The following is a 13040-nucleotide window of genomic DNA, read 5'->3' on the forward strand; positions in this document are numbered from 1 at the left end:
AGAATACACAATGATTCTCTACTGAGAGGTTGATCATTTTCAACAGTAGCAAATCCCTTTAAGCACCGTCCCAATCAACCAAACTGTGTTTGGGACAAAATAAAAGCAACCCAATTCTAAAAATACAAACATTTTCTATTGATTTTATTGCAAAAGTACATTATATTTTTCCATCAAAAGTTTGTGCAATACATTGGACAGTTTTATGACCTGATGATGAAAACTAGCTGAAGTTTATGCCATTTTCCTCACATGGTGCATTTCAGGGTCAACTTCCTGTTTGATGATTGCACCGCCTACTTAAGTGATGTCACACCAGTGAAATTTGGATTATGTGGTAGTTTTTATTTCCACTCATCAGGCGAGAAAATGAATCCTGCATATTTATTTATACTGTCCCAATCACCCTGAATTCACCATACATATAAATCATTGTGTAAAGTATTTACGAAGCACTTTCTAATTAGGTACCCAGTCCTTTAATAAGGGGGTATACATTCATTTATTATTTTTATTGTTTTGTATTATTTGTATAGTAACAAATATGTAGCACAGATAAATGCCACACACCACATTTATAGCCTAAGCTGATTTGCAATGTAATCAATGGTATAATAAATAATCTTAAATGTGTAATCATTAAAATTAATCATGTAACGTTGATAACTAAAGTTAGTAACAAATGTTACTGAGTTACATAATATGGGAACTAAGTCATCCATTTGCTTCATTAAAATTTAATTACAAAAAATTACATTTTTATGTAAATACAGTATGTAACAATTATTTCATGAAAAGAGAATAGAAGCTAAATAATCAACAAAAAATAATCTCTTAGTGTATTTTTATTGTTATTTGCTCAATCTTCCAGAAAATCTTCCACCAGTTTGTTGAATTCTTCAGCATACCTCAGGTGGAGATTGTGTTTACCCTCCGGCATCACGTGTAATCTAGATATGGGACCAAAAAGGGGTAAACACGTGTCATTTCTTGAAGTTGAGGTGATTTTAATATTGTTTTTATAAGTGTGTGTGTGTGTGTGTGTGTGTGTGTGGACTCACCGTGATCCCGTGATGTTTTTGAGGAGGTACTGTGGGTGTAAGCTGGGCACCATGGGGTCTTTTTGTCCATGGATGATGAAGGTTGGACAGCTGATTAAGGGCAGAAGCTCCATGCAGATACTCCCTGACCAGAAGACATTAAACATTTTGGCTTTACTCTCTTCAGCTTAACATAATTAAGGATTTCAAATATGTTCCTTATGTATTTTTTGTGTACACTGGAAGCTCACAGTATTTACACATTCTCGATACTTTACAAACATCAATATAAGAAGAATATTTCCAATAATACTGCACAACATCTCCCCTCCATCTCTTGATGCTCTGATGCTTTGAATTCAGTACCTTCTGGTCTCTTTGCGAACTGTGCGATCCCGTCCACCCAGGCCTCCCAGGTTTTAGCAAACACTTCTGCTCCATACACCTCCTCCATGGGCTGCCTCATCCTCGCACTCCACTTGGAGACATCACGGACCGCTGTGTGTTCCCGCAGAAACCCATGCACACATCGACACACAAGGACACACAGTTCACACCACACACACACACTTTAGCAGTTTAGGACTACATTGGCAGCTCCAAGACAATGAGAAGTACAGTAGGAGTACCATCGTAAAGCTCGAGGTCGTGCTGGGAGACGAAGGCATTGGATCCCCATACAACCATCTTGTTGATCAGGTCGGGGTTCTTCGCTGCCGCAATCAGAGCTGTGATTCCTCCGTCACTCCACCCCAACAGAGAGAACTTGCCAAAGCCCAAAGCCTGCCAATAAAATAAAAAAATACTTAAACACCACTAACAGAGTGTCTTTTGTCTCAAATGCACTAAATAATGAACATAAACACATCACAAAAGTAGGGGATCAAAGCACTTCTTAGTAAGCTATGTTCATTAGATTGGTAGTAACCCTCCACTGATCAATAGACTGACCGGACCTTCATCAGATCCACTGCGTCCTTTGCATCCCTCTCAAAGAAGTCAATGGGGAAGTCTCTGTCTGGGGGGCGAGACTGTCCATAACCTCGGGGGTCCCAGCCGACTACAGTGAAGCGTTCCTTATTCAGAGACTTCAGCTGAGGTCCAAAATCAGTCCGAGTGCTTCCTGTGGTAGAAGAGACCAAAATGCCATTACACTGCAGCAGAAGCCCAGAGTGTGTTTCACGTACAGCACATGAGACGGGTTGTATTTACCCAGAGCACCAGGAAACAACAGCACAGCGTGGTTCCCTCTGCCGGTCTGCTCGTAGTACAGATCCACGCCATTGACACGCTGCCTGCCGGAGGCCACTGAAGAGCTGCGGGGGAAACAGTGGACTGTGGCAGTAATGGGAAATGATAGATCTGATCTGACACTCACGGTAACATTACCATACTGCATCTCTCTTGTATTTCATTGGCTTTGACAAGGCTGTAACAGGGGATGAACCTTTCATTTATTTTCTACAATAATGTGGAGGCCAACAGGAGTCTCAGGGGTTTCATAACACAAAAACATTATCACAATCAACATTGATTTAGCCTCCATAACACTGATTTTATGGTTTAATTTTGCACTTTTTAATACATTTTAGAGTAATGAAATAGACCGACGGTGCAGTGTTTGACATTGATTGTAATAAATAAACTCAATTGAGTGGCATTTTCTGCTGACATGTGATTTTTCTTTGTATTTTTGTTCTTTGTTCTGTATGTTTTTTCTAATTAGCTTTAGTCAACCAAATTAGATATATCCCTCAGGCAGCTTTGCTGTAGTTCAACTTCTTTCCATGTGAAGTAGTTTGCAGAGTAGCTGATAATAGTGATACTAATAGCAGCCACACTGCTCGTCAGTTATAATGATCATAAATAGCACTTTAAATTTACAGTGATACAGCTGGACCTCCACTGTGTTGCAAGGTTATTATAGTTAACTAAAACTAAAACTGGGTGAGAAAAAACATTTTAGTTTAGACTCATTTGTACTTGTATCTCATCACGTTGCAGTGAGGAAACACTGGAGGCAGAATCAGAAAAAGATCGAAGACTGAGAGAAAGAAAAGGAAATACCCAAAAAAAACTGAGTCAGATCTAAGACAAAGTAATAAAAACAGATTAAGATGTATGAATAAATAAAAACACAAAATAAACAGAGTAATAAATAGAAATGATTAAAATGTATAAATAGAAAAAGGGAATAAAACAAAAATAGTTAACTAAAAATAAAAATAAAAAAGCTAATTGAATTGATATTGTGTACTTACAAGTAAAATAAAATACTAAATATACAGGAAATGTCTTTTTTCTTTAGACTGTCTACATGACTGAGAGTCAGAAGGTTTGTACTGTAATCCATATTGTGAAATTCTTACATCTTATACCAGACAAAAAAACATATCTAACAATAACACTAACAATAAAACGAATTCGTACTAAACTAAAATAAAACATTTTAAAGCACTAAGAACTAACAGAAACCAGCAAAACCACTCTGGAAACTCACTAAACCGAATCTAACGAATAATGAGAAACAGTGAATTACAGTAACTCTGCGGTGGGGCACTGTCCGGACACACTGCGCCATCTAGTGGATTTAAATCAAACAAGCCTCCAGAGACAACGTGTAACTAAAAGCAGAGCAGGCCCTTTCCTGTTTCCAAACTGCGGCCAAAGTCCACATTTCAGCTCAATGTGCATAAAAAACATGCAAATATCGCAGTTAGTGAGCGCAGCGCAAACTCTTACCAGAACGGCTGAGACGCGGTCAGTGCGCTGCGGATGTCGGCTCCGCGTTTAAACAAACGTCCTCCGAGTGAAAGCAACGCCATTCCTGCAGCCTCCACAGCCCACGGAGCAGCTCTGTCCTGCGGGTCTTCAGGTGGTCAGAGACCCAGCAGTCCTCTGCAGTCCTCTGCAGTCCTGCACTGCGCGTCTCCAGGAGGCTGCGCTCACTTTGGCACTTTCCACATCGCCTTTATTGACAGAAATTATAAAGCGAAAGTACGAAAAAGAACCGAAAGGCAGCATTCACGTAAAGCTTATTATATTAAACACATATTGTATGTTTTCAGTAAGACATTATATTACAGGTGTATTAATTTCCGAGGAAATTTCCTTGAGAGACTCATTTGGAACAGCGGAAATAGAGACAATGTCATAAATATTTTGAGGCAGTTGTTGGTTTCAGGAGGAGTTTCCCTAAAGGTGAAAAGTTCCATATAAACACAACTCAGTGTTCATTCGTTATTCAGTTTGTAATGGAAACTGTATATATTTTCAGTTGTTTGTTTTCCTGCAGTGAGATTTCTGAATAGAGGATTGTGGTTTCACTAGAAAACAACTGAAAATGATTTATTGGAAATAAACACTTTTCTCCATTCTACACATTATTGTTAATATACCACACATGTCTTTTTACAGGAAACTTCATTTATATGAAATTATAGGACCTGTAAAATAAGAGTTTTACTTTATGTAGGCTATGCATTAATACATATAATGTTAAGAGACAAACAATGAATAGTATGTTCTCCTAAATCAGTGTTTTTTCTGTGGTGCCCCCCTGCAGAAGCCCCACCACCCCACAGTTCTTATCAATCATTGATAAGTAATAAATACGTTTAAGTGAAATAAAGGTCGACAGCGTCAACAAACTCTTTTTTTTAATCTTCCCAACATAAATCACATTCAGCTGGTTGTTTCCCTTTGGTCATCCATGCCCCTCCCGCCCTGCAGTGGCTTTGTGCCCCACCAGGGGGGCCCGACCCTCAGTGTGACAACCACTGTTCTACATAGTGACATTATGGAGTCAGTCAAACTCCCTTCAGACCAGAGACTTATTCAGGCAGGCTTTTAGTTAATGTACTGTGGTTTTTATTTCGAGTTTTATTTTTAAAGAAACTATTTTATTATCTATCTTTAAGATGTATGTATATATTCTACCTATGTGTTTTAATGTCACACTGTAAAGCACTTTGAGCTGTATTTCATGTTTCAAAAGGATTCTATATAATTAAAGTTATTATTATTATTATTATTATTATTATTATTACAAACTGATAAATCTCCAATCAAAGTATTTGGGATTTAAAAAAAAAAGAAGCACCAATCAGATATACTGAATAGAATAAAAGTAAAAATCTATTTTATTAACTTTAAGTTAAATATGACTTTTAAGTCATATTTAGCCATGTGGCTCTCGGGATGCTAACGTTAACATGCTAACACGCTGATATTCAACAGGTATAGTTTCACCATGTTAGTTTAGCGTGTTATCATGCTAACATTTGTTGATTAGCTGATGGGAATGTCACTAGTTTTGAGATTCTGTTGTAAAAAAACAGAATCCTGATGAGGACGTGAATGTACCACATTTCACGATTCTCAAATAATTGCTGAGACGTTTCACTAAAAACCACAAATGTCAACCTCATGGTGGCGCTAAAGAAAAAAGTCTTCTTCTTCTTCTGAGGATCATGAATGTCTATAACAATTTGTGCTTGTACATGCTGATTTATTTCACTGGATAAGTGTAGATACCAAACTTCATGTCAATCTAACCAATAACTGTTGAGACATTTGAGACTCGTCCTTTGGAGATATCCGGACAAAATTTCATAGCAATCAATAAATCAAGAAAACAATTGTCAGATTAATCGACAATGAAAACGACTGGCAGTTGCAGCCTCAGAGTAACTGTCTGTAAGGGTTCTGCAGCACCTATTGGTTAACTGCTGAGTGTAATCTCTCATCAAATTTGAAAGTAACTCCTGAGTAATGTCTCCTCTTTCTCTTTTTAACACCAATTTAATCATCAACATCTCACATCCTTTATTGTCTATGCAACACAGCCCCCACCCCCTCCTCCCACACACACATCCTCACACCTACAAAACCGGCGATGCTCCAACAAAGGTGTTTTTTTTTTATAGCTATGTATTCAGAAAGAGCTGTTTATCAATGGGTTCGACCCGCCTCTTGTGATGAGCTGTTAGCAGACCTAGTTCCCTGAGGCAGGCAGGCAGGCAGCTTTTTGTAAACGCCTCCACTCTCCTCTGCTTGTCAGAGCGTCTGAGCCATGCCACACACTGAACCACACACAGGAACACAAGAACAAGACGATAAAGCCGGTGGCTAAAAATACCTCGATGGCCTCAGAGCGAGGTGCTGAAGATGTAGCAGGATTTACTGGAAACGCAGTGACTGAAGTCGATTCAAGTGAATGTCCACTGAGAAACGACGCATAATTTAAAATAAATGGGGGGGATTTTTTTGTTCTGTGAGCAGTTCCTATAAAATTAGGAAGTCATTCGTAGTTTTCCCCTGTTTTATATAACATTAAACTGGTTATATTGCAATGATATTTGATCATATTCTTGATATGTAGGCTGGTTGTTCCACAGCTTCGGTCGAAAATGAAATAAATCGGCAACAGATAGATCGCTTTGAAATTTGATACAGACATTCATGGTGCCCGGAGGATGAATCCTACTGACTTTTCCTTTAGTGGCCCTGGCAGGCTGACATTTTTGTTTTAGAGAGAAATACCGTGACAACTATCAGGTTGATTGCCATGACATTTGGTAGACCATGAATTCTAATGACAGCCCACCAGCTGGTCAAAGTTTTCCCTTAAATTAATTTACAAACTTTAATTAATCAACATATTACAGACAATTGCCTCAAAGCAAATGTATTGAGTTTACTGGAAAACAGTGACTGAATTCTAGTCAATGCACAAGTTAATTATCCTGTTTCTCTGTAAAATCAATGTGTAACAATGTCGCAATGTGTGATATGATCACTATCTGCTTCCTCAGGCTTGTGTGGGCGTAGGTTAATCAGATTTTTTTATGGGTTTTTAAGCCTTGATAGGACAGTTGAAGATAGATATCTAGATAGATAGAGATATCTCTATATAATCTTAAGCAAATCTGATCAACCTACTCCCACACAAGCCTGAGGAAGAAGATAGTCATAATATCAAACAAGAGATTGAGAGAAGGGGGTCAACATGCAGCAGAGGACCGAATCGTACCCCGGCTCCGGCTCCGGGTGAGCTACCCTGCGCCCCCCGTTTAATCAGATTTGATCGACTAATGGCCTGGCGCCATGAGCAAACATCCCCACAACTTGTCATCGCATTTTGATGTTTGAAAATCGAATTTTTTAAATATTGCTGACTCCTGATTGGTGCACAGAAGTGTGGGACCTTTTTCCAACCTCTTCCCGCCCACAAACCAGCATGAAGAGCACAAACAAAAATGAAATATACAGACATTTCTTCCGTGTGAAATAATGGAAGCTGTCAGTCGCTCATACTAAAATATTGTTAGAAGATTTTAATCAGACAACCTTTATATTGTACCCGAATGCTTTGAGACTACATTGAGATGTATTGCAAGTGTATTTTGAGCCTCATTCAGAGGTGCTCCTTGTACGGTATAACACCTCAGCAGATAGTGATAGCCAGGCGTGCCGCACTGTTGGATCTGTTCTCCTCTGCCCTCTGGCCCTCAACCATCTTTGTCTGGTTGGTATGTGCCTATCCACAGTCCCATGACCCACTCCTGGTCTAAATATAAATCTCCAAGCAGTGTGTTCCGCTGTTAAGGTCACATTACATCATCCCAAGCAGCATATCCTCAAACACGCAGCTCTCGGGACGTGAGCTGCGGACACGTCGAAGGCTTTATGACATCCTGGGTCACACAAAAAGAGTCGTCAGGGGTGGTTTGAGAACGATGGGACGCAGCAACAGCTCGTGACTGATTGTATTCCTGTGGAGAGGGCTTGGCCAGAGCGAAACACCTCTGGAGCACTAGATGACACACAGCTCGAGCAGCTTTAAAAACCTGGTGAAGAAAAATCTAAATTGTGTCCTGAAGCTGAGGTGCTTTTCTTGAGAATTCTTGGCGGACATGGGTAATGGAATAAACAAGGTACAGTATCAAATCTCTATACTTAAAGGACTCAAAACGTGTTACATTTACTTCTTTTGACGACATTTCTAACTTTATTTCAGGTCCTGCCTGATCTTTATCTAGGAAATATCAAAGGTAAGACGTGCTGCCTCTTTTCATTTGAGTGAAGAATTGATTTATTTTCAGGATAATTTATGTTGAGGGTGTTTCAGTTCCTCATGTGGTGAGATGCTACACTGAACTCAGTTTCTATAGAGTGGAGAGGTCACAGTGTGCAGCAGAATGATTTAAGTCATGTATTTTGAAGAAAAAAAAAACAGTATTACACTACGTTTTTTGGCCCTTATGTGCATGTGCGGGGGTTGGTTGGTAACTCTCTCAGCAGCTGGAGGAAGGCCGCGTGAGTGCTGGTGTGGGAGGGGATGCCCCACTGTGTGGGGGTGTCCCCACTGTGAACTCTATTGCACATCTTTCCATAAAGCAGAAAAAGCAATCATTAGATTGCTTTTTTTTTAAATCCGTGCTCACATGACATGGTGACCACACAGAAAAATGTCACACAATATCAGTCACTTTTTGTAATCATGACATGTTCAGGGAACCACTGTCAAGTAGGACATCTGACACCTTTCATTTTAATCACCTTTGATCTGCTTATATTCCTTTTGCTTGGCAAATATTACAAGATGCTTTTAACCCCCTCGCAAACCTTCTTCCTACAACAGAAAGTGCAAGTATGAGGAAGAATAAAACTCTGAGATGGCAGTATAAGGCAGAACAGTCACTACAGTAGCAGTGAAGTTGGTTAAAGAAGAGTTTACTTTCAGGCTGGCTGGCAGAGTAATGCTTTAATTTGATGGCTTTTTGCACCAAAAATTGAAGTATATCTTCTATCTTTTAAAACTCACTTTCATAGAAGCTACTTAATGCCAAGAAAGACCCAGATAGTCTTCAGAGAATGAAGTTGATAATGTATCTACAAACAAAATGTGTTATCTCAGCTTTTCTTTTACATTTTAACTAGCTTGTAAACTAATAAAATACAGTATATTACACAAATTTATATGTGTGATTTAACGTTAGCTTTTCAACACAAAATTCCGTTAAAGGCTGAGATAGCTCTGCTGAGCAAGTTACATTAGCTTTAGCAGGAGTGTAGCGTTATCTCACCAGCTAGCGTTAGCTTGTTGTAGCTCTCTTGCTTTATCTGATTGTTGGCTGTGTGATTTTATCTTCTTTTTGTAGTTGCTGCTAGATTTACATGCTGTTTTCACAGGAATGATCTACGGCATACTCAATTTATAGGGTAAAACAGACCAAATATGTATGTGAGTGTGTTTTGACTTTGACTTTGTAGGACAGTGCAGGGGTGGATCTAAAGGGGTGGCATGGGAGTACTGCCACCCCCCAAAAAAATCCCATGCCACCCTAGTTTGGTGTCAAATTTAATACATTAATTTAGATTCATTTTAAAAATAATTTACAAAATGAATAATTTAATGATCTGACACATTTTAGGCTTAAGATCAATGAAAAAAGATATGTATTTGGAAAAATATCTGAAGATTTGGAATTAAAACAATTAAAGTTAAATAGGTAAAATATCTTAATTTGTGGGTTTTTCCAAGCAAATGTTGATGTGATTGTTTGCAATTAAATCAGCATATATTTCTCCTACACCTTAAAGTCTCCATGCCACCCCCTTGCCACCCCATGAATCTTTCTCTAGATCCGCCCCTGGGGCAGTGTCACTGGTCTGTGTTGAGCAGAAAGACGTCCACTCTCTGTTACCAGCTTTAAGAACCATGACACCCAATTAAAAATATTTATTCGATGTGACAGACACACTTGGGTATTCGTTTCATTGAATGACCTTCAAAGCACTGGCTTAGCCACAGTGCAAGTTACATAATCAGATTGTGTTTCCTCTGCAAGCATCTTAAGGATTTATATTAAGTACTCATATATATATACATATATATATATATCTTTATTTTCCAATTTATATTGTTAACAGTTTCTGCAGTTTATACAAACTCTGAAATTGGATTGTTATTTTAACTGATTTGGCTGGCAGGAGGGCCCAGACTCATGTTTGTCTTTGGGGGCATCAGCATCCTGCACACTTGCAAAGCATGAGAAAAAAGTGCTGAAGACACATCTGTCCAAGGTAGAAAACATTTGGCTTCCTTTTAAAGAACAAAATTTGATTAGAACAATTACTGTTTCTTGCTTTTGGCCCAAGCTGCTGGACTGTTTTAGAAACACTGGTTTTCCGGTTTTTCTTTCAGTTCAAAACAAGAGCAACACTTTTAAGCCATAAGGCCACATTTGCTTGGGAGACATAAGAAGAGGGGGGTTGTTGTTGGGTAGAAAATGCTTTATTTAGGTCGGACTCTTCTTGGGGTGGTTTGTGATTGGAGGGGAAGAATATTTGAGATTTTCGTACTTTCTTTTGCGGTCCACAGATGCGAGAGACGGAGAGCTGTTGGCTAAGCACAACATCACCCACATCTTGTCCATCCATGACACAGCTGCACCCATCCTGGAGGTGAGCTGTCTTCTGTGTGTCTTACATCGGCCTGTGAGACCTTACTACCTCAATATTAATCTGCCCATAAAGTACACAACTTCCCCTGAACTCACCACTGTTGTCCCCCGCCTCTGTGTCCCTGCTGCTTACTCATTCTGAAAGCAATAAATGTTGGTCTTTTTCTGGCTTAATATCTACATTAGGGCTCCAGCTAACAAATACTTTCATTATTTTTCATTATTTGATTAATTAATTGAGTTGTTTAGTCTGACAAATATCAAAAAATAGTAAAAAGTGTCCACAATATCCCAAAAACCCAAGGTTACTTGAGACATTTAAGCCAAAACTAGTAAATTCTTTGGAAAACTGACTGATTTTGATTGATTGATATTGATTGACTAGTTGACTAATCGTTTCAGCTCAGTAGCTTTACTGCCTTTACCCTTGTTATCCTCCAAGGTATCACCTTAAACAATTTCATTACTATATGACGTCATTGTAGCTCTTTTGGGCAATGGTAAATAAGAAGAACAGGTGTAAAGTAATATTCTTTACTTAAAAGGCATAAAGATTTTTACCAAAGGTTTTTGAAATAGACCACTTCAATTGGTGTGAAAGTCAGATGTTCTTATTTTCAATTTTGCACGGAAAGTCCTTTTGTCTTGCACCAGTCGAGACCTGGAATTCACCACGGTTTATCAAGTAAGCAGTCTTCGGATTGACTGTGAGGCTTCGATATTGTGTGAGATTCCAGTGAATGTGAATTTGTGTGTTATTTTCAGTCCATGATGCAGCTGTGATGCAGATGGATTACACTGGAAGATGCATTTAGCTCCACAGCTTGAAGCCCATAAAGTCTTGAAAGTGGAACTACATTTAAAAAAGAAAAAAAAGGTTTCTGGCTTTTCATGGCTGCATTTAGACATGTCAATTTGTGTATGAAAGAGCGGGAGAGGTGTTTTTCTTGTGTGTACGTGAGCAAGTGAGTGTGGGAAGAAGAGAAAGAGGTGATTCTACTGTGAGAACCTGGACGGTTGAAAGTAGAAATTTGCTCCTGTTGATTTACATTTGGTGACAGATGTACAGTAAGAATATACCTGCTGTACAACTGCAAAATCTCTTATTAGAGACCTTATCATATCAGAATAATAATTAATAATTAATAATCCATTTGAATTTGAATTTGGATTTAATTTAATTTAATTTGAGAGAAATATTCCGTCTCGAAGTCCGACTTGTTGATCTTTTCAGTGTCCGCTTTCACAACTTTCATCTTTTCTTGTTGAAAGCGAGCATGAAAAGTGCTCAGAGATTTCTGTACACTTTCTCCATCCATGTATGTTTCATAGAACACTGAAGAGAAACAGCAACTTGTATAATACAGTATCACTACCCAAACTGGTCAACCACCAAAACTTTTTTAAAGGTTTTGGGCTTGAAATTGTGTCTTGACTCCCTGAACTGTGCGGCCCTTCATTTAGCACCTCATTAATGACTTGATTGATTGATTGTGAGATTGTTCTCGCATTTATAAATGAATGACACAGCTTTTTGAGTTCTGTGGCATAATGATGACTCAGGTCTGTTTTACCAGTAGGCCAAATGGCCAGATGGGATGGTTTATTTGCATACCTAACAGTCAAACTGATTGATTTCTTGGAACCCAGGACGATGGGACCTGAGAGAGGTAGAATTTGCAACCACTAAGTCTCATCGGATGTGCCATTTACTGTACACTGTGTGGCTCTAATTAACATACTGCAAAAAAAATGACAAGGTCAGTTTTAAGGAAGTAAATCTGAGCCTCGAAAGTAAAGACAATTAATATCTGCACTCAACATACTGCAAAGGAAAATGTCAGGGTCAGTTTTTAAGTAAGTAAGAGCCTCAAAATTGTCTTCTTGCAAGTAAAGAAAATTAATATCTGCACTGAACAACGATTTGCATGCAGAATGTTTGGGAGTGTGTTCATGCTTTCTGTCTGTTTGGTTTTACAAATCACTGAGTCATGGTCATGATGAGTTTTAGGAGCGATGGTGCAAAGATACAAGAGGACTTCTCAGTATTTGTTTGCATGAGATGTCTTTAAAATATTACATTTTCCCGCTGACATACTACTTTGATGAATGTAGAGTATGTTAGTGTTTAAGTGTGTGTGTGTGTGCACATTGTTTGTGGTTGCTGTGTGTGAGCCAACCTGTCTGGAGCGCTTCCAGAGCTCGACGCGTCCCAGAGGGCTCAGGGGTTTTTGCAGCAGTGCAGTCATAACGGGACACGGTAGTTTCTGTCCACTGCGTGTACCATCAGCTGCCAGGTGCACTTTACAAAAAACACACACAGGCGAACATCGTTATGTCATGACCCCCGGTCAGAGGGACAAGGTTTCAGGGGCCGCCCCATCCACCGAGAAACAGGAAGTGTGTTAGAGCCAGTGTTCGAACAACAGATGACCTGACAGGATAAAAACTCCTGTTGCACTTACTGACTGTTCATTAATACAACAGATTTATCTGCAGAAGAGTGTTGTTTGAGTCTAAACTACTCCCC

The 13040-nt window shown here is 39.0% G+C and overlaps 2 protein-coding genes across 3 annotated transcripts in view; one reads left to right on the forward strand and one right to left on the reverse strand.

Annotated features, from left to right (window-relative positions):
* Nucleotides 1-170: 170 nt before the first annotated feature.
* Nucleotides 171-3976, reverse strand: bphl (biphenyl hydrolase like). The gene is made up of 7 exons (XM_035652621.1): nt 3783-3976; nt 2253-2356; nt 1997-2163; nt 1670-1823; nt 1407-1538; nt 1062-1185; nt 171-950 (listed from the first exon to the last, which is right to left on the reverse strand). The coding sequence occupies exons 1-7, from the start codon at nt 3863-3865 to the stop codon at nt 860-862; spliced, it is 855 nt and encodes a 284-aa protein (XP_035508514.1). The 5' UTR covers nt 3866-3976; the 3' UTR covers nt 171-859.
* Nucleotides 3977-7659: 3683 nt separating this feature from the next.
* The window catches only part of LOC118321847 (dual specificity protein phosphatase 22-B-like), a 13648-nt gene continuing 8267 nt past the window's right edge, over nt 7660-13040 (forward strand). The window contains exons 1-3 of one of the 2 annotated variants that reach the window (XM_035653379.1): nt 7660-7978; nt 8062-8095; nt 10429-10511. In XM_035653379.1, the coding sequence (XP_035509272.1) occupies nt 7958-7978; nt 8062-8095; nt 10429-10511 (138 nt within the window). In that variant the 5' untranslated portion in view covers nt 7660-7957. The remainder of the gene's footprint in view (nt 7979-8061; nt 8096-10428; nt 10512-13040) is intronic. The other variant, XM_035653378.1, reaches the window with a different exon arrangement.

This window comes from Morone saxatilis, unplaced genomic scaffold (genome assembly GCF_004916995.1).
Source record: "Morone saxatilis isolate NCDOM2014 unplaced genomic scaffold, NCSU_SB_2.0 Contig12, whole genome shotgun sequence".
In the NCBI taxonomy this organism is placed as follows: Eukaryota; Metazoa; Chordata; class Actinopteri; family Moronidae; genus Morone; species Morone saxatilis.

Bases quoted from the DNA above. Each gene is read 5' to 3' on its own strand.
- bphl (XM_035652621.1), bottom strand. From the start codon at position 3,865: ATGGCGTTGCTTTCACTCGGAGGACGTTTGTTTAAACGCGGAGCCGAC. The intron at 1,824-1,996 runs GTCCGGTCAGTC...TTTTATTGGCAG, and splicing joins ACGCAGTGGATCTGATGAAG to GCTTTGGGCTTTGGCAAGTT. The intron at 1,539-1,669 runs GTACTCCTACTG...GGGAACACACAG, and splicing joins CGACCTCGAGCTTTACGATG to CGGTCCGTGATGTCTCCAAG.